Consider the following 22,679-nt stretch of genomic DNA (forward strand, 5'->3'; position numbering starts at 1 on the left):
GCGTTGCGATTATGTCACTCCGTAGTATGATTACAAAGTAGTTACAAACAAAATAACATCTAAAAAACTTAACCTGACAAATTTGACAATTCGTATAGTTTGATTAACAATTTTATACTTTGAGAATGGGGATTGGCCAAAATAATATTACAATCAGCAAAGTCTTTTAAAATATACTGACACTTTTCTGTACGGAAGGCGGCGGCATTAAGTCCTCTGGTACACCGCAATGGTCGCAGTTTGGTGATGAGACTTTGCATTCCATTCCATTTCTTCCTTCCTTCCTTTCCATTCCTTATAATTGTGTCCTTATAATACATGGTTTCCGTGAAGTATTTCGAAACATCCCAAGATTGGGGTGATAATGGCTCAATCAGATCAAACATTTGTCTTCATTAAGTGTGAAGGGTGCCGACACCCCTTCCGTTTTGTAATAGGTGACGAATTTGTAAAATATTGCTTCGAATTGTTTCGTCAAGGAGGCACTCGTGATTCGTACAATAGAATTTGCATTATTCGAAAATTTCGCAAATTGTCTTTGGATCATTTTTTGGCACCACAATAATGCTAATTAGAGGCGATTGTTTGCGAAAACCAACAAACAGTTAATTTTGTAACATTCTCTAGCTTGTTAATGACGTTTCTTAACATGTTGAATTTGGCGATCTTTAGTAAGTAAGGTATGTTTTGAGATACAAAAAGTCATGTTTTCAATTCAAAATGGTATAGACAAACCAGAAACTTTCTGTGGTAATAGTACTGGATCATCGACAAAGTCTTTTATTTAACATCATCCTATGATTTTTTTACTATAATGTTGCAAAAGAACCTAGCATATCTCTAATTGTAGTGATCGCTATGGCTAGTATTACTTCAATTAATTGTATCAGGCGTTACTTTGCGGAAATCCATGCTATTAAGTTAAGATTAAAACTACTTCGCAACAATCCGCTACAAATATGTATGATGGTATATATTTTAAACCATGCAGTATGTACCACCCTCCCTCCCTCAAAGGATGCATGCAGATGCAAAAATTAAAAATATACACCACCATACATACCACCACCAACACGTGTTTCGCTCCAAAACGGAGCATCATCAGGGTAAGTTGACTCTACGACGGTTAATCGCTAAGTCTAACGATAAGTAACGGTAAGTTTAGCGATTAACCGTCGTAGAGTCAACTTACCCTGATGATGCTCCGTTTTGGAGCGAAACACGTGTTGGTGGTGGTATGTATGGTGGTGTATATTTTTATTTTTTGCATCTGCATGCATCCTTTGAGGGAGGGAGGGTGGTACATACTGCATGGTTTAAAATATATACCATCATACATATTTGTAGCGGATTGTTGCGAAGTAGTTTTAATCTTAACTTAATAGTATTACTTCATATTATGTTCGGACTATTGATAGAAAAAGTTATCTTCAGCTAGATGTTAACAGCTTCATTTCACAACTCCGCCGCATTAACGAGAGTCAATTTGAAAAACAAAGAGATTTTTAATGGAGATTTTATTTAAAACGAGCTTTGCAATATTCAGGGTATCATTGAGGCTCGTGAATATTTTGCGATGCTTTCAGGTCATGTTTAATACTCGGGGAATTTTTTATGAATTGTAAGAGCTCGCGAAAATATGTCACTATCGCTCAGTGGGAATTTTAAATTTGTTTTTCATTGTACTATAAAAGTGAGTTATATAAAAGCTGATTTTATTGAGTCTGCGCTTGAAAACTACTCGTACTAATATCTTAACATATTGTTACACGGTAGGTTGGTAGTTGATCGCTGAATCACGACATACTCTGTCTCTATCATCAGCGCCGACTTCAGAAGTATGTACTTAACCAGTTTAATTTTTTTTTTCACTTTGTAGTGATACTGAAGTCGGTTCTAGTTTTTGATAAAAAAAAATAAAGATAATATTGTTATTTCTGTAGTCAGTCAAATAAAGACCAATTACCAGGTTTATATGCGTACATACTAAATACTAATTAATTAGTGGCATTATATTATGAATATCCAAATTCTCATATGCCAATCGTTCCAACCCGTTGACTTTCGAATGGATTTTATGGCAATCCCGGATTTACATTAAGCTGTGTATTATTCAGTGGAGCATTGTTTCAGTCCGCGAATATTTTGTGGAATGTTTTAAACATCCCGCTCTCGTGTTCATGTTTAATATTTTGTTCAAATTTTCATTATTTAAATAAGACTAGCTGTTTCTTTTGGTTTTACTTACGTTGATTATTTATTTAGCGCGGCCACCCAGACAGTACAGGGCTACTTTACCTATGATGTTAATTCAGTGGAATATTTTATATCTGAAGCTTCCATCCCAAACTCAGTTAATACAGAAAAATAATGTAGCACTGAAAGTGCAAAAAACCTAACATAATAAGGAAATCCTGCTCGAGATCGACAAGAGATGGTTAAGTTCAAATCCTAACCTTGATTTTTTCATAAGATTTCATTGGACGAGGCCTTCTGAATGAATCGAACAAACGTTTAGTTCATTCAACAGTTACTTTGACAAGTCTAAATTAAAAGTTGCTCACCAACGATCCGTGCAAATACTACTTTTCATATACTTTTATTCCATAAAAATGAATGCAAATTGCGTAATAATCTTATCTTAAGTTAGGAAAGCGAAAACTTTAACCAAAGTTATCGTCATTTGAGCCGTTAACGAGTCGAATGAAAATGTGTACATATATAGCGGTGTATTACGACTAATGAATACGTAATTGTCCAAAGTTGCAGACAGAGTAACGTTCGAATGTGCTGTGAGGACGAAACTTGCCGCCGTTCACTGAAGACTTGTAAACGTCGAATAAAGCTAACTTTACGACCGTTCCCGTATTAATGAGGACGGTTTAGTTGCCAAATTGACGCTTTATAACCCATTTCGTATACGTTTTACGAACTTCCTACTTCCTTATGGTTAAACTTTTCAAAATTTAAAGTCATTATTGTACTTATTTATGTGGTCATTGCAGTTAACCTCGGTGGGAACACTGTTAAATTTATCATAAGTTAGGTAGGTATACATTAAAAATTACTTGATCATATTAAAGAAATGAGAGCAATACCTGTTATAGCATACGTATGTAAGGCAGATCTTCGATATACAACTTGCCACAAATTTATATTTAAGCCAACAAAGTATATACCCTACTAGGTTTCTACAGAAACAAAAATGTTCCCAATTTTACTTGAAACCTTTGCAAGCTCTAGCTAAAATGAATGTTGCAAGATCCGTTTCACAAGTGTCTACTTCTCCATTCATGACTCTAGAATGTCAAATAAAATTTCTTCTTAATAGCGACTGCAGCAGCATAGTGGGAACGTTCTACTTGCCAAATTTACTTATTCATAGCGAATTTTGCAGTCTTACTAAGGAACTTTAATAGTATTGACAGCTTAGTAGATTGAATTGACTCTGTCTCTCGGCATCCTCGGGTTCGAGTCCCAGGCACATCTCTCACACCTTAGACTTTCCAAAAATAATTGCTTATTAAGGAATTATTATCACTTCGTTTAACGGTGAAGAAAAACATCTTAATTCTCTGAAACAAAATAGTTGTCAAAGATACGTGAAGTATAATAAATAATCCACACTTCGCCATTTTTTTGGACTATGGCCTTAACCCTTTTCATTCTGTTAAAATACAAATTTCCAGTAATAGCACAATAAATAACAACTTGTCATCAACTTACAAGAGTCGTAACTCTGTAATATCTACTAATATACCTATCTATCTATTATTAAGTCTTAGGTATATACCCATAGGTACATAACTAAGTTGGAACATACATTCAAGAGATGTGAAGATCGTGGGGGATCAGTGTGAACAAAACCAAATAATCTCCTCACTGATCGAGATACGGCACGTACTGTTAGCATCTTTGATAGTAACCTTGATCGCTCTAATTGATACGTTGTTTGATTTAGGACAGGGAGACGATGACTCGATTTTTTTTGACAAATGAGAATGAGAAGACGATGTAAATAGTATGTTTCGGGTATAGATTATATCTTTTCCTTCCATAACTACAACGTTTAGTCCCTTATTTTCTTCGGTTAGTATTTTTTTCATAATGCCGCCTTATTGGCAGAAAACGTTCGGTACGTTATTTTCGAAACTTTATAATTCAAAAATAACCGTTGAAATTTTACTATACAGTATACACATTTATTATGAAACAAAAAATATTAAAGTTATTGATTGAGAATTGAATACAGAAAGTACACACTTACCGTAGCATAAAAATATTGATCATGAAAGTAGTACGTATAATGTAGAAATTGTATCATGAATATTACTTTATAAGGCCACATATTAAACTTGTAACAACCAACTGTTAACTTTATAAAACGTCAGCGTTACGCGGCGCCGGCGTCTTTGCTGGTGCTCTGACAAATTAGTTTTGGGAATACTTGCTGCCTGGGTAATTAATACCGCGTCAACCCACGCCAAAAGGAAACTTCACTTCGTACTCCGTGTGCGTTAACTTTTGCCATCAGCCCCGTATCGTTTGTATCTATAATGTGTCGCTTTATCACGTAGACAGCTTTCATATTTCGCATTTATGCAGTGTTGTTATAATGGAAATATTTTACAGGAAACTGACGGCGTTACGACGTGTACTTTAAAGCATTTCTCTCATTTTTACGAAAATGTGAATAAAATTTGTGCAATGTAGACGACGGATGAATATTGCTGTAGTCTGTTCATAATACATAATAAAATAGTAAATTTTAAAATATCGTAAAACTGATATCAAATTCATTTTATAGAGAGAAATTTAACGATCCATGGACAACTTTGAAACAAGGCAACATTAACAATAAATTGTATATTGTCAACAGTTTAACGCAGCAAGTGGTCGCGTTAAAGGAGATAAGGTTGCAAGAGGAGGAGGGGGCGCCGTTTACGGCGATCCGGGAGGCGTCGCTGCTGAAGGAGCTGAAGCACGCGAACATCGTGACGTTGCACGACATTGTGCACACGCGGGAGACGCTCACCTTCGTGTTCGAGTTTGTGGTGAGTGACGTCATACCATCTCTTCTTATGTAACGAGGAATTCTTAAATTAAGTAGGAGATTTTTTTTTAATTTTCTTCTTGGAGGTCTTAGAACTCCTAAATCGTCTGTTGTGACATCATGGTTTAGGAAGGTTAAGGTTAAGGAAACTTAGTGTTTTATTGCGAATTAAGTGAGGAGTCGAATAAGTACGTTACATATCGAGGTCGAGGTCTACTGATATTCTTAAGCGTGACTTATATTATGATGATCAAATCTTCACGGGATGTACGGATGAACTTCACAAATGTTCGAATACAGACGCCTGGCATTAATTGTATATGTTCAGTGTGACGAGCTATTCGCTGGCGTAGTTTTACGTCAGATCTATTTAACTGATGTAATGACAGAAAGTGCATTTGACTTGACGAGCAATAGTTTACGTGATCTATCAATAAACTACAAAAAGACCACCCTCCGTTCTATGTTATTTGTTGTATATTCGGAACAGTGTGGCCGTTTAGCGTATGTAGAGTAAAACTCGAAAGCGCTATAATACGCCGGTTTTATGTCTTTACCCCTAAACGTTTTACTACCATTGGAAGTGTTGCGGCCGCCGCAATTTTCTACGAAGTGTTTCTCTATGGTAATTCTGTGACTAATTTTATTTGTTTTCTATTTAATTTTGTTTACTAGAAAAGTAGAGCAAAACTCAACCTACCGTCATGCTTTCGTTCAAGCGTTTAAGCGTAAAATATGGCCGTTTATAATTACGGATTAATTTTAATTTTATTTATTTGTGTTATCGTCGATTCTCATAATCAGTTTATGCAGGTTTAAACGAACTTCCGTTTGAACGAGATTCGTCTTACTTTTGACGTAATATCACAGATTTGAAGTTGTACAAAAATGTCTCGAAAATGCTGTGTTTATGATTTATCTATTGTAGATTGATATTGAGATTTTATTTAACTTGCTATATTAATTTGTAAGTACATATGTAAGGGTCAAACCTTGCAACTGAATTTTAAACCACTATATCTCAATTGAATTTTTGCATCGCACTGATACGTATATAATACTAGTATATATCAAAGGTTAAATATATTTTTAATCATCTCCCTCGCGTTAATATTTCATAAATATGTTTTGTAATATTCTGCGAGTCATACATTAATGCTTATAATTTATTATAATCCACTAATGAGAATGTAGGTCGGTGGTGCCTCAATAAGTACGACTCATTTTGTTAATTATGAAATGGATTCCTAAGAGAGATAAAGGTCACAGTTATGATAATATGTCTTATATTTAATATTTTTCTTATTTGGCAAAATAATACTCGCAAAAATATGTCACTTCGGGGATATCTCTGTTTGAGTTAAGGTTTCTCTTTAATAAGTTTAGCGGTCTCTTGATTACTCTGTACCTAGAGGTAAATAACCTTTCCTTGGCAGTCGGGTAAAAAGAAAAGTTAATGTTTTCATATTTTTCAAAATGGGTTTAGGTTTTAGTTAGATACAAAGCGGCGCTGAAATTATATTAAACATTCCAACGAATATTGTAATGATAATAAAAAATGAAATCACGAGCAGACAGAAAACTCACAAAATCGACTATGAAAATATAATAATGCAAAGGGCTCATTAATTTGTATTTTAATTAAGGCGCACGCAAGCCGTCATTATCCCGTCAGGACACAAAGCAACGTTTTTCATCTCAGCAGCGAGCGCTCGACACCGCCTTAACACACTTAACTTGCCTTACTGCAATAACGCCGGGCCACTTGTTACTGAGGCAAGCATAAATTATAACGTAGGAACTAGGAAGCGTACGAGACGCCAGTGCTCACACTTGTCGTTGGTTCCTGTAACAAAGTACATCTCATTAAGAATTGACATAAAAAACAGGATATATATGTTTTATTTTCGTATTACAACACTTAACTTGCGGTACCTACTGCAATAACCACGGGCCACTCGATAGCAAGGGACGCATAAATTATATTCTACGAATCTTCAGTGCCTGTACTTGACGTCGTTTGCTAAGGCATAGTTTATCTCATTAAGAATAGATAAAAGACTGAATTTGTTTCTTTTTTGCTTTACTATACTTAACTTGACATATTTTAAGAATATCATTCCACTTGTTAAGAAGCTCATGAATTATAACATCGGAAGTACCTATACCAAGCTTCAGTGCTTACACTTGTCGTTCATTCCTGAAATAAAGTATACATCTCATTAGTGATTGATATAAAAATCTGTATTAATATGTTTTATTTTCACTTTACTACACTTAATGTGCTTTGTTGCAATAACGTCGGGCCACTTGTAAGCGGAGCGCGGATAAATTATAACATCGGAAGCCTACGAGGCTTTAGTGCTAGCACTTGTCACTGGTAGTTGGGGGATTTTTTTTCACTTATATTGCCAGTCAGTAAGAATCGAATGGACTAGATATAGCACCTGGTTTTGGATACACTTTCCTGCAATTTATATATGTTGTACAAAAAGAAATGAATTTTGTAATTTGAAAATAATTTTCATTGTCATAATTTGTTGGCGCTATCATAAGATAAAACCCGCATAAAGTCAGTTTGGCGATGGAAAAGAGATGAGAGATGAAAATTCATTTTGACATTATGCGAAATAGGATAATTAGGTGCATGTTACTCCAAAAATATCTCATAGCTATCTATCTCTGCAATAGAAAATCCATTAAGCGGAGGATACCGTATAACCGTGTCGCGTCCGGAAGCACTGAATTCAATAAAACCTTGTACAACACGACGCTCACACCAAGTTATATAGTGGTATAATTATACAGGAATTGCTCATTAATTTAATTTGCACAGTGGAGCCAAGTTTAACACAAGAGTGGTGTCGTCCGGACGTGAGCACTCACTAACCAAGTTATGGAATAGTGAGCCGCTCTTTAGCTCTTGCCAGTTGATTACAATTCTGTATATCACGAGTGTTACGTAGAAAAGTTTCGTGGAACTATAATTATACAGAGAATTGCTCATTAACTTTATACTTGGTGGAGTAGAGTGCAACATAAGAGCATGATTAACCAAGTCTCAGTAATAACTAGCTACATTTGTAACTTGAGACTGAATGCATTTCGTTCCTAGACTATCCGGTAGTAATACTGTTTTTTATTCCTTTCCTGCTTCCCTAGTGATTTACATTAAGCGAATGATTTAGACATTTACTGTAGAAGTGTAGACAAATTGGGTGTCATCAAAATAAACCTATCCAAAGTTATTCAAAAGTTCGTTAACGTTATGCATTATGAAATGAAACCCATTTAACGCCATTAATTAGATTTTTTAAACATGCTGTCTAGTTATTCATTGATTTAAATCTTAAGTTCGTACAAAACACAGTACATAAGTTTTACTATATAATATTTGGTTGTGTCGTTTGTTTGTGCAGGACACGGATCTATCACAATACATGGAGAGGCACCCCGGCGGGCTGAACCACCACAACGTTAGACTGTTCATGTTCCAATTGCTCCGCGGCCTGTCCTACTGCCATCGGAGAAGAGTCTTACACAGGTATGTGTCACGAGTATGTATTATGTGTTACAAGCTGGTCTGGCAGATGTTATAATGCTCTTTTTGGCAAATTGCTCTGTGTTTTTTATATTTAACATATCTTTATGGAGATAGAAAGATAAATTGGAAATCATTGTTAACTCTACCGTGTTGTCACTTATATCTTCTAAATTTGTGATTTTTGTCAGAGCACAAATAAATATTAATTATTCAACAACTTGACTATCGCTTTACCCTTCATACCTTAGATTAACGTGAATCATCGTCTCGACGAGAGAGTTATCCTTAATCGATCTAGACTTTTAAAACTTACACGTTCATTAATAGAAGGCACCCATGAGTTGAAGTTAAATTATTTTTAAACAAAAAAAATCCAAAAGTGCACGACTCATAATGCTCATTTAATTATGAAATATAAAAAAAAAACTTAAGTCGTTCAATATTAATTGCCGAAAAAACAGCTGTAGTAGGAAGAAGGTACTGCACAAGCGCCCCTGGTGGAATAAATGTACATAATATCTATAGATATACTCTTGATAGTCTTGTGGTTTTCGTTTTTTATTAATTGCAATTAAACGACACTGAATTAATTAATCATTCGCATTCAGTGACCTACAATCGTCGATTAGAATTAAAAAAAAAATTACTCAAATGATGGATTTTTTCACAAGTTACAGTGTTTTCAGGTTTCACACATGACGGACAGGAATTTTTTTTGACCTATTTTGGTGGTTTTTCCAATTGTATTGCAGTAAATCAATTTTTAAAAAGTATGGAATTAATCTCCATTAAATTATCTCGACAATAGTATGCAAAATATCTTGATTCCGTGAACTATCAAGGCTATAATAATAAAAATAGCCGCCAAAATGAAGCAAAAAAAATTTTTCGATCGTAAAGCACTCTCAGATGCTTCGCATCATGAGTCGTGCAATACATAGGAATCTAATTACATTTAAGAAAACCAACGTAAATATTTACAAATAAATTGCTTTCGTAATGTGTTATTTTCCTGAATGGATTTCTCAGAGTAAACGTGAAATTATTATGAAATATTCGAATTATGATTCTTTGAAAGTCAATTCTATAAAAATAAATATAATGTAATATTCATATATTAAGAGAGAATATTACTTAAATTGACTTCCCCTATAGCGGTCAATATACCGGTCTGTCACACAAGGTTGGAGACCCGGGCTAACAGATATCTGAATATGGTTTTGGATATCTATCCTGGGTCTGGGTTTTTTTTATAATATAGGACAAGCAGACGAGCATGCAGTCTGATGGTACGTGGCTACTGCCGCCCATGGACATCTGTAATAAATCCCAGATAAGATTAGATATTCCTACCACAGATGCGCCGCTACTCCTGAGGACTAAGTTGCAACGCCTCGGAAAAGTTTGTCTCCCTTACCACACAGTTTAAACCAGAACACAGCGCTTAACACTGCTGTTAAGCGCTGTGTTCTGGTTGCTTCGAAATGTATATTCTTCTCTATGTGTGTGTTCATGGCACCCAAGACATGGACTTCAAGTGTGAGTCTGTGAGTGTAGAAAGTGTTTTATTGTTTGTAACCAGGGACGTGAAGCCGCAGAACCTGTTAATAAGCTCTCACGGCGAGCTGAAGCTGGCGGACTTCGGGCTCGCGCGCGCCAAGTCCGTGCCGAGCCACACGTACTCGCACGAGGTCGTGACGCTGTGGTACCGGCCACCGGGTGAGTGCTCTGCATCATCATCAACTACTACTATTACTCCTACTGCTGGGCCAATAGAATGATTGTAACACTTAAAATATTAAGTACCACACGCTTTGTACTCTGAATTTAAACTCTTTATTCTTAAACTCGTTGTCATTAAAAAATATTTTCTAGTTTTTAGTTCGAATAGCAATAAGAGTGTGTTTTTTAAACTATTATTTATTTTTCATTTTTTAGTCTGTGATGAACTCATAAATTAATTAATTAATTCCCCAATTAATCTAATGAGGATAATGGGATACTGTTATCAAATTATTGCATTGTCATCGGTTCTTGATACGTCTGCAAAGTTTCAAATTAATTAGAGTTGTTGAAATTGGTGAAAATTGAGCTCAAAGATTCCGTTACATACATACATACATACATAGATACAACCGAAGCTAATAAAAGCGTGTTAAAAACGAAATAAATTGTTTGATGTCCAGATGTCCTCCTGGGCAGCACGGAGTACTCGACGTCGCTGGACATGTGGGGCGTGGGCTGCATCTTCGTGGAGATGCTGTGCGGCGTGCCCACCTTCCCCGGCGTCCGGGACACCAACGACCAGCTCGACAAGATATTCAAGGTTTGTCTCACATTTTTCTTATAATGAGGAATAGATAGGGTAATAGATATAGTATATATAGTCTGATTCATAATTAGGTGTCCAAAATGTAAACAAAAGTGTTGACCTATCAAAAGAATACGTTGGAAATGGTAGTTTCTTATTTTTGTCGATTTTAAAGTAATACAACAATAATAAAATAATAATCTAAATAAATTAAGATTAATTCACATTTTCTAATATTTATATCAGCTCAATTTCGATCTATACAGTAATAATAATAAAAAACAAAGTTTATGGTAGAAAATTAAAATGTGATAATGGTAACACAACCGAAATCCAAGACATTTCTTGTGCTGTCATTTTTAAGTTCGATGCTGATATTATAAATTTTCTTGATTGTGATCGAACTCGAATGCTTTCTCGTTTACCTAACGCGTTTGTTAAATTGTGTATATTTGTTAAATTTTCGTTTTTTGTTGAGTTTGTTAAAGTTTTTGTTTCTTGTTAATTTTGACAGTGACATTTCTTTGTTTACATTTTGGACACCTAATTATGAATCAGACTATAGATATAGGTGAGGAATAGATATAGTCGAGGGTAGGTTATTGATGTTCAGAAATTACTCTTCAAAAAATATTTTGTATATTGATTTCGATGCCTTCGTAGTTTGCTTGCAGCGACACGATCTTCATCATCAACCTATTACTTTTCCACCGATGGGTATGGATCTCCTCTCAAAATGAAAAGGATCAGGCCATATTTCACCTTACGGACCAAACGCAAATTGGTAGACTTCACATATTTTTTAAAACTTTCTGTGCAGTATTTTCTTTCACAGCTTAAGCAAGTGATAATTCATTTATAACATTGGAACCTCGATCCTTTCGATTGTGAGGCCACGTTTAAACCATTAAGCTATCACTGCCTCAGTGGTTTTTTTTTGTATCTGTTCTCATTTCTGCCCAAGCAGCACTTGCCAGCATGTTGGACTGTGGCCTTAATGGCTTATCTGAAAAGAGTCTCACGTTTAGGAATGGGAGGATAATGATAATATTGAAATTGTTCTTATTTGAAGGCACTATTTTCAATTTATAACAACAGTATTAAACGCTCTTGTACCAGTGACACATATAAAACTTATTTTAAATAATAATATACTTATATAACTTGTAACCGGCGCACAATGGCATTCCATGCGATTCATGTCACTTTTCAAATACCCACACATTCGACTGAAAACAAGTCACGTTTCCCTATCACGATCGGCGAGCCATAGACGTCGAAACATGCAATTATACTAAAACACCATTTATGGACCCGTTCTACGTATAACGCGCATAGACATTGTAAATATTGCCAACTGAAAGAGATAGACGGAATAATTTTAACATTATGCACTTGAGTTTTGTGTCTAGTACACTTTGTCTTCAGTAGGTTTTTAAAGCAAATAAGGTTTGAAAATTTTAAAAGTAGGATGATAAATGGTGGTTTTAAATGTCTCTGGTTGTGAGAATACATGGCTAGCAGGGAGGATAGTGATATGTGTGGTTCAATTATCTGTGAGTTAAGTTGAGCAGTGATAATTTTAAATTAGGTCACTTAATCGAGATTAAATTTAGGAACGTATGGTTTTTCAAAATGAGGTTTGGATTAAAAATCATTATCGTTTGCTTTAACGGCAAAGTACAATATCGTGAGAAAACTTTCATGACTGAGATTGGTGTTCAAAAAAAAGACAAATAGTGTGATATCTATCAATTGGCACTTGGTTAGCATGAAGGATTTTAGTTTAAGCTTTTTCTGTTCCGAGAGGACTTTTAGGTTCAACCGTGGTATGTCCAGTAGGTAGGTGGTAATGTATTAACGACGACACCTTTTTTGTCGCATGGAAAAACTGTAAGAGGGATATTAACATGTGGTGTGGTTTAAGTAGTTGTCGTTGTGAGGATAGAGCTCTTTGTGGTTTTACTACAGCGGTACCTACATCTGCTTTTTTTTCTTTACGAGGGGGAAAAAGGTACCAGATGTCGTGGGAGCGACGCCGGGTTAGGTGGGATTTTTACCGCACTAAAACTCCCCCGATGGCCGTTCTCGACGCATGTTGGAGAACTCTGGGATCTTCGTCGGAACACAAGCGGAGCAGTTTTCGCTCCTCTCACACCATTTGGTGTTCACGACACCACCATTTGGTGGTATGAGACCACACATACCGCCGTCCTTCCCAGGGTAGTTTACTGGACAATTCGAGCTCCCACTCCTGCCGCCTGCAACCTCGGAAGCCCACTTTCGTTGAGATGATAACTATACCTTGTTCGTTCAGTTCAGTGTAGTACAGCGTGTTGTGTGTGCAGGTGGTGGGCACGCCGACGGAGGAGAGCTGGGCGGGCGTGAGCCGGCTGCCGGGGCTGCGCGCGCACGTGTCGCGCTGGGGCGTGGCGGCGGCGCGCGCGCTGGGCGCCGCCTTCCCGCGCCTGCGCGACGCCGGCCGCGACGCCGAGCGCCTCGCCGCCGCGCTGCTGCAGCCCGACCCCGCGCGCCGCCTGCCCGCGCCCCGCGCGATGCACCACGCGTACTTTGCGTCGCTGCCGCCGCGTCTGCGGGATCTGCCCGACGGTGAGATATACTGCTTTTTTGTTTTCGAGGCGAAAACCTTCAAGAGATAGAGTCCGCGCCAAACTTCAAGTCCGCTCTGAAATTAACGCACAGGTGTCAGTCATAGAGCCAATGCGGTCGAACTACATAGCTACAAGCATAATTATACTCCGTAGCAACTTAGAGCACACTAACGCAGCTATGTATCCGTGGGCGAGAGTGGACGGGTTCCGAGGGGGTCCCGTACACCAAATGCCATGAAAGGGACACGAGGTGTGAAATTTTTATCGTCCCCAACCTCCCAGAGGCTGTTTTCGGTGCTACGTAGAGGACTCCGGGATCTCCATGGAACACCGGATTCCTTTCAACACGCTGTCCCCTCAAAGTCCGCCCAGGTGAAATTGACGCTCACCACACCGTCTGCGAACGACTGTATGCAACTACATACAGTAGTCCTTCCTGGGCTCCGTGAGCAATTCGAGGCCCCACTCTTGCCGCCCACAAACCCCAGAAGCCCCCTTTTATTCACCTCTAACTGGATGAAGCTCTTACAAATACACTACTGATAAACTTAATGAAAGATGTTTGTTTTGTTGCAGAGGTTTCGATATTCACGGTGGAGGGAGTGTGCCTGCAGCCGGAGACGCGCCACGTGGCCATCAAGTGAGTCGCCGGTCGCGGGCCACCGACCTATTCGTTAGTTAGTACCTTCAATTCCTATAGTTGTAATCTGGTCGAAACCTGGTTGACTCGATTCGGTGGACCAAAATCTCGTGATAGCTCCCCTTCGACTCTCGTACCCTCGACCCGAGCGAGCCCCCCCCCCCCCTGCGTTCGATACCCCCCTCGTCTACGTTTGTCCATCCGTCGAACGCTTTCGACTCGACGTTATATTTAGCGCTTGTTAAGCTTCTAACGTAATATCCATCCATATAATTCAATTATTCTATGGTGACAAGGTAAACTGATAGGTATCGAGTGTACGATTTGTATATGTATAAATAAATATATATTAAAAAAATAAAAAATAAACGGAGCAGTGTGCCATGTATATCTATAACTGAGAAGAGTATGACGAGTTATTTTAAAAGATTTTTATGCTGGATATTATATGCTCATAATTTTGGTAAAAATTTTGAAGATGTTTATTTATATTAACTAAGGGATAATTGTCGATGAAACGAACTCGAGCAGTCTTATGAATCGCACCCGCCACGGTATCAACCCTCACGCGAGCCCACTCGTACCGATATATTTTCATTAACGCTACGTTTTAAAGTAACATTATTTTTGAATGCGTCTTTTCTCGATGATAGGTAATCATTTGGACTGATAGTAGGGGCTCTTACATTATAATTGTTGGCGTTCATCAATATCTTATGCACACATTCCTTCCACGGTGCTCAAATAGGAAAGTTAGTATGGCGAGTCGTGTGGAGCCGTAATCGTTTGCACGCTTGTACTCGTAACTCGCTGTCTCTGCGACCTTCGCACCGCGCGGCCGCTCATAGTGATATAACGAGAATTGAACGGCGACGTTTATTACCAAAATTTTATTTAATGACACGACAGATCTCAAATTTTTGATGTGTGGGACCGTCCTCCTGTAAATTGCGAAGTGATAGGAATTTTCATTGTAATAATAATAATGATAAATAATTAAATACTAAAATTAAAATTAATCAGTGTGTAAATGAAAAGGGGTAGTGTAGACGGTAGTTTCCGTCTAGCCTAAAGACTAGTGAATTTAACAGTTAGTGGAATTGTTAGTGATCCCTCACGTACGTTACGTGCAGGCCCGTAGCTCCCGTTTGAGAAGCGAGAGCGATTAGGAAATTGTAAGGATTTTGGATGATTTGGTTTTATAGTTTTTCCCTTATAGTCTTAAAGATATTATATAATACGTCTAGATCCGGCTTCGCGTTATAGACGAGACATGAAAGCTGATTTTTAATCTGATGTGTTCATGACAGCAGTTATTGCGTCCTTATTATGTCTCCGCGAGCGTTGTGCGGCGCCACAAATGAAACGAATACGGACAAAAGCGATATCGTCGAGTTTTAGTCTGCATTTTTGTTTTTATTATGTTCCCCAGACCTGCCACTTCTAGACGTAGGCATGTTATATAATATTTTTGATCACCTGTAGGGTGCGGGCCTGTTTAGGGGTGCAATGTATAGTAGAGTGACCGGTGCATTGGCAACTTGAAATAATTCTTAATGTCAATAGGGTTTTTGAACTTTGTATCGTCTGATAGTGTAGATTACTTCCGATTAGAATGTAATGTAAAGTTGTAACGTTAACACCAATTTGTGCCAATGAGCGAATGATGAATAGACTCCGAAATATAAATAAATACGAATAAAAATTGTAATGGCAATATTTTGTTACTTATATTTCACGTGAAAGTTACGCCTTCATTATATAGTATTGAATTTATTAAAAATATGTTTTTGAAATCTAGCGAATTAAAGTAAGAGTTATAGAATTAAATACATACCCGGTATACATTTATGTTCCTTTATTTTAATCGAAATATAGATGTCAGATGTTGATTTTTAAGCATGTATTATAGCTATGTATAATTTTTGTCTAAGTTCTATTCAAACGCAGTTTAGCACCGACATATACCTACAGATATAGTTATGTATGAGTAACTCGAAGCAATATTCATTGTTAAGTGAAGCGAGTGCTGATGTTGTTTGTGTGGTGGCTTGTCAGATTGCGGTGATATTAGTGAGCGTTTGAATTCACCTTGTCATATATAATTTTCTGTACAAATAGATACAAATCAAGGTATTTTTTGTTCGAACAGAAATCTGTTTTCAGAATGTCTTATATCATTATTTTTACTACAGATTCAAATCGGTAGATAAGTCCTAGAGAAGAATTCTTAAAACAGAGCATCTAATTGTGATTACTAGTTAATTTCTTGTGATCCATTTATTTATTACAGATAAATAATTAGTATAAAATTTATATTGAAATATACCAAGTACTTCATTCCAGTTAAAATGTCATTTACAATCTTTCACTGAAATTTAAATTTAGTCGTTTCAATGCATCTGGGCACATTTATTGATTTGAATCCGTGGTAAAAATGAAACTTGATTTGTAAGTATTTATACGAGTATGAGTAGGTACACTATTGCACGATTAGCACTGCCATTAAATAAGACCGACTCGTAAGTAAAGACTATAATTAGGAAAATATAAATGTGTGTAAACTATACATACAGGGTGGGACTAACGTTGTAAATGTATCGCCTAATATGTATAATGTCATAAAAATCTAAGATCTACTTTATCTAAATACACCAAGTCAAAGTATATAATTAAGGCATATTTTTTGTTATTGCTAAATATTTTAGAGTTGTCACAAAATAAGGCAGTGATTTTTAGGTATACACGGTTGCAGTTTCGCATTTTATCTGCCTGTAACATAATTATTATCTTACTTTGAATTTGTATTCATCTTAAGATTGTTGATAAGTGATGTTTAATGAGAGTAAAAATTTAACCATAAATTATTAGATTTTTCAAACATAATTAAATTGCCAAATATGGGGGTTATTTTCATCATTACAGGTTCTTATTCAGTCGTACTTTTTGATTTTATTTACTGAAGTCTAAAAATGATTTTTCATTTATTTCAAATAAAAATTAGTTAATAATCAGGCGTTTATCTCCACTCTGTATGTATGTGTGTACACACGATATTTATACAGTAGCATCGAGTTGTCAGTGCTCGGAGCGTAGTCCCACGTAGCGTAGCGTGTTCCGCTGTAGGACAGTCGGGTGCGGTGTGACACTCGGCTAGGTTAGCCCGCTTAGTTGACGAAAATAAAACATTTTTCAAAATTTCCATGAGTAATTTTCAATGTTAACAAAGAAATCATTTCGTGCGATGTAGATTATAGTAAATGTCGTTCATTTCGTAGATTGATGAAATTATTTGTAGGCTCAATAAAAGCGTAAATCAGTTTATTTATTTAGCGAAAAATCATGGGATATTTTTACGCGTGTTTAAAAATTACATGCAACTTTTAACGTGCCTATATAAATATTTAGAACAAATTGAACGTCGACAATGATCTCGTATGTAATACGGTGTGAGAAACGTCACAAAGATCGGGTGCCACGGCCGCACTCCCGTAGTTAACGTAATTCGGCTCCGAACACTAAATTAGTGAGTAAATAATAAATAATTAATGAAATATATTGTATAGTTTCTAAAACGCAATACTTTGAATGTACATGATTTGTTGAATTTGTTAACGTTTGGTTCTGACGACTGTGTACGGCGATATTCGTAGCTCGATTGTGCAGTCTTTATGCTATGTTTGATAGGAATTATGATATAATTATTTGTATGGTCAGATCGATATTGCGACAAGTCAACTTGCGTTCATGTAAAGAAATCGCAATTATTCATAGATTTAATATAATGCGTGTACCAGAACTAAAGCTAAAATTTATAACTTGTCTCAAATAAGAATGTAATTGAAAATGATGGCTTTTCTATTATTAACTATGTTTATTGTACTCAGTCATAGAGACCGAGAAATAGAAATGCGGCCCTTTTCGATTACTACATTGAATGAAACAAGTTAAACATAGTTCACTATATCTGTTTATGTATTTTACCATCTGCGTTCAAATATGTCCTCATTACTTGCATAGCATAAAGACTACATACATTTTCGAGCAAAGACATGTTAAACTGTAATTATAAGTCCAATAGACGTGTACACAGTCGTAAGGGTCGAATGTGATTCTTGATGTGTAATTTAGTGGGAGGGAAGTTTATATTTCACCCGTTGAGTGAGGCACCGAGCGCACCCCGTGCGATGTAACATACTTGTATATTGATCGGAGATATGTGGAGCATTTATATAGACGAATGGTGATAGTATCTGTGTTGAATTTGTGAGGCAATTCCGCGGCTCTGTTTAATGACATCGGGGTAATTATTCTACGTCGAACATAGCAAAGGTATTAGTTGGTAATACACTAGTGTCCTTTCACATTTACATAATAATTAAAATAACATGATTAATAATAGGTATATATTGGCAAAAATATCGGTTGAAAACTGTTAAAAAGAGATTGTGTGATAAAACTGTTCAAAAACCGATAAACCGATTATTTATTGTGAAAATGTTTACGAGAATATCCGATGTCGTTAATAAGAGCCCTTACACTCGGGTCATGTTATGGTGATTAATTTTGTCCGGCGACCGAATAAAACCCACGTCAGATTAATTGAATTTTAATTGTAAGGAGTATTTCATTATATGATTTCATATGGTATATGTGTTAGTTCAATTTTATAGTAAATTATAGCATAGTAAAGTAAAGAAACGAGCAATCCGTCGTATAAATCAATGACTAATATACTAGCTGTGAAATATCACTATTTAATGCTTACATGGCGTGCGTTATTCGGCCGTGATTACGAAATTATTCGCCATAAAAACCCGCGAACGAATGAACGGTATGTATGTTAGTATGTGTAATTTGCATTTGTATGTATAATGAAGAACTGATGTGTTGCGGGGTAACGAAACTGTAAATAAGGTACGGTCTAGATGTGATTCGTTTAGTTTGCAGTCCTACATGTTGCCATTGCTGTGCTCTCCGTGACCAGGTGGTTTGTGATAGTATGAAGTATTACCATGTGAGAAAGCTGCGTGATCTTTTGTGGTGTAATCACCGCTTAAACTGCTGTATTCTAGTCTGAAGTTGTTCAAACTGTCCTCAATGTTGAATGTTTCTATGACGGACTTTTGATGGGACAGTTTTGATTAAGATACAAATATCTCTGTGGATTGCAGTGACTATGTATGTCAAGTGCAATGCGTACTTAGTCGGAATTTGTGTTAGAGTAAATTACTGTCGGGTTCTTTTAACAAAAATTTCATGTCGTAAAATCTTGTCACAATAAATAATATTGACACCAGCTTTAGTCCCTCATAGTAACAACTTAATATGTTTATATTATAGAACATCCTATACATTTATTATCTGTATCATCATTGTATTCAAACTTATTCACACTACATAGGGTGTATTAATTTTCAAAATTAACATGAAATACATACTTCATACTATCACAGAATCCTGTATAAGATTAATGTCTGTTAAAATATTCGCATGTGATTGCCGTGTCTTAACATAAATTAGCTAGTTTTAGATTGAGTAAGCGAAATACGACTTTATTGTAATTAGTTAGGGTTCATAATGATGTGCACAATTTTAACAGACATTATTACTTAGTACCGACATGGAAATTTATCATGAGATTTATTTTTTAGTTTTAATTATGTGTTAGAGTGTTTGTCTACCGCCGCCGTCACTGGACCGACACCGAGAACGAGATTATTTCGATCCGACTTTAATATGACGTGAAGGACGTGCGATGGATACGCGGCTATAGTAAATGTATGTATGCTACTTCGGCGCCGTCATCTCGTTCTCGATGACGGTCCAGTGACGGCGGTGGTGGACAAACGCTCTTAGGGTATCTAATGTTTTATTAACTTGATTTTACTACGTATCACGAAATTATTCTGCTGCGCTGATTTTTTTTTATTTTACTGATGTGTAAACAACTGTGCTTTTAATCGTTTAAAAGAATGTAAATATGATATTTGAACTGATAATAATAAAGTTTTTATTTCTTAATGACTTTTGTGTTTTGTTTTTCCGCCTTTTCCTTATAGTAATTGATGAAAATATATTTGCTATAGTTAAGTAAAATAATTATACAGGTTGTATGTAGATTTTGTAAAGTTTTTTTTTTTTTGAAAATACACTAGAACGCCTCTTGTGTTTCTGCCTTCGGCCCTACAACACTGTATAAACGAAAACAGCCGCTTACACTGCTGTTTACGGACAGATGCCGAAATGGTACAATAGAAATCAAACACGACAGATTTTATCCTTAATTTGGATGATAATAATTAACGGATGTAGAAAAAATGACATCGTTATAAAAAAACTCCTAAGATAAGGCAGACTGTAATATCGGGTAAAAGAAAATGAAAATGATATAACAAAGGCTCAGTTGACGGCCGGAAATCGGAAAGCCGTGAATTTCAGCTCTCGCCTTTGGCCTCGCGCCAATAATATAGAAATTTGGATACAGAACCGGCAACTTGTGAGAGATCGTCTCCATGGCAAGTACCTTGAAGCACATTTATGCCGTTATTATTAAACAATATGCCTATTTTTTTCCTATTTCCTTTTAGTAGGCAGAAAATGTCAATGTTTAGTAGGCAGCAATTGTATAGGGTGAATATTATATTAATAAAGAATAATCTTTAAAGATTTTGCTAATTACATATTTTCTTAATAGGAGGAGCAATTCACAAAGATTGAAAGGGTAAAATAAGGTTGGAGTCACACCCCTTGTCAGCCAGATGTCTTGCTACCCCTGTTTTATACAGACTAGAACTAGTATTATTACTCTGCCAACATAAGAGACTCACTGCTGTTTTGTATTTCACAAAGCACGAATACATTTAATCTATATGAATGTTAATTAAGATTCAGTTTCATTGGTAAATAATTTAAATTTTACTATTTATCACATTCCCATTAACTTTCGAATAATGGTATTATTACACACACATTAATAGTATTACGAATAACGACGGCTTATGCCTTACCTACCATTCAAAATTCATTTTTAACGGATGCTAAAAGCTTAACATACTATTGATAAACCGTGGAAACGTTGCCTAACAAAACTATGGTAAGCATTCTATGCTGTGGGTCCGGCGCTCGATGAATTTCCTATTAATATAGTGGCGACCCTGCGAGTTTAATTAAGTCCCCTAAACGTAGGCACTTTGCATGGAACGTGGTCTTAACACAGGGATTAGTATGCTTAGTACTTAATAAATGTTACTTCTGTATCTGCCAATAGATAGATGCCAATATGATTAGTAAATAAATTACTTTAATATTGTTGAAATGTATTTAATGTTACATTTAGAACACAATATAAACATTACATGAAGCGTGTGTTTAATAAAATCATACAAACGTGTATGGCGTTTGTGCGTGTGTTGTACGTGTACGTATATATGTGTGTAGTATATGTGCGTGGGCTTGGAAGTGTGTGAAATTGAAAGAATATGAGCATCTACGCACAAAGTATGAATACCAGCTTCACAATCGACAGTTGCCTTTTCACGATTATCCCCAGCCTTCCTTTCTGAATGAATATCTCGTCAGACGAATTAATTCGCAAACGAGATATAAATCGTCCGTAAAGCTGAATAAAAGTCGGGATCCTTCAAAAGGGCGAATCCGCGCGGCGATATCCGGCCTAATTGTCTTCCTTCCAAACCAGGAAATAATGACGACAAAGCAAAACTTTGCCGCCATTTATACGTATATTGCCTTTGATGTCACTGCTTTTTGTGTTGCAGAAGAAAAAAATCAAAAATATACGGCTATGAAGTTGTTACGAGTACAAAGCTTTTTATGACCCGCGTGGCGCATTGGTCTTCACATCGGGCAAAGGTTTTAATGTTTATAATATGTTTTAGATTTTTTTATAATATGGGAGTAGCAGACGAACATGCAGTCCTGATAGTAAGTGGCTACTGCCGCCCATGGACATCTGTAATCAACCTCAGAGAGGATTAGATATTCCTACCTGAGGTTGGCCACAAATGCGCCGCTACCCCTGAAGACTAAGCTGGAACGCCTCGAAAAAATATGTCTCCCTTACCACACCCTTTAAAACGGAACACAGCAGCGCCTAACACTGCTGTTATTTGGCAGAAATAGGTGTGGCGGTAGTGCCGCCGGAGTCGTACCACAAAGTGTTCTACCACCTTCTAAAATCTGTATTCATAAGCATTTATATAATAACCATATCATATTAATCACTTTGTTGTATTTTAAATATAAATTGTACCAGTTTATACCTCCGAGAGAGAAACGCCTCTACGACTCACTACTGTCAATGTCTATGGGTGCCCAAATACCAATCGATCGATCCCTTAATCGAACTCGATCGATAAAATGACGGTCGACCGATGGAAGATTGACCAGCTGTCGACGTCTTTCCAAATGTATTCAGAGAAAGATGTGGACAGGGACGATCGAGATCAACTGAACCATTTTATCGTCCAATTATATTTTATCGATGTGGTGTTACCACA

General features: G+C 36.4%; 1 protein-coding gene across 4 annotated transcripts in view; it reads left to right on the plus strand.

Annotated features, from left to right (window-relative positions):
* Eip63E (cyclin dependent kinase Eip63E) overlaps positions 1-20,187 on the plus strand; it is a 136,771-nt gene extending 116,584 nt beyond the window's left edge. For all 4 annotated transcript variants that reach the window (XM_073091573.1, XM_073091575.1, XM_073091574.1 and 1 more), the window contains 6 exons: positions 4,880-5,054; positions 8,473-8,597; positions 10,180-10,316; positions 10,784-10,923; positions 13,257-13,518; positions 14,097-20,187. In XM_073091573.1, coding sequence (XP_072947674.1) covers positions 4,880-5,054; positions 8,473-8,597; positions 10,180-10,316; positions 10,784-10,923; positions 13,257-13,518; positions 14,097-14,164 — 907 coding nt within the window. In that variant the 3' untranslated portion in view covers positions 14,165-20,187. The remainder of the gene's footprint in view (positions 1-4,879; positions 5,055-8,472; positions 8,598-10,179; positions 10,317-10,783; positions 10,924-13,256; positions 13,519-14,096) is intronic.
* Positions 20,188-22,679: the final 2,492 nt, after the last annotated feature.

The sequence above is a fragment of the Epargyreus clarus genome, unplaced genomic scaffold (genome assembly GCF_041222505.1).
Source record: "Epargyreus clarus isolate Ecla_fem2 unplaced genomic scaffold, WU_Ecla_fem_2.2 ptg000034l, whole genome shotgun sequence".
NCBI lineage: Eukaryota > Metazoa > Arthropoda > Insecta > Lepidoptera > Hesperiidae > Epargyreus > Epargyreus clarus.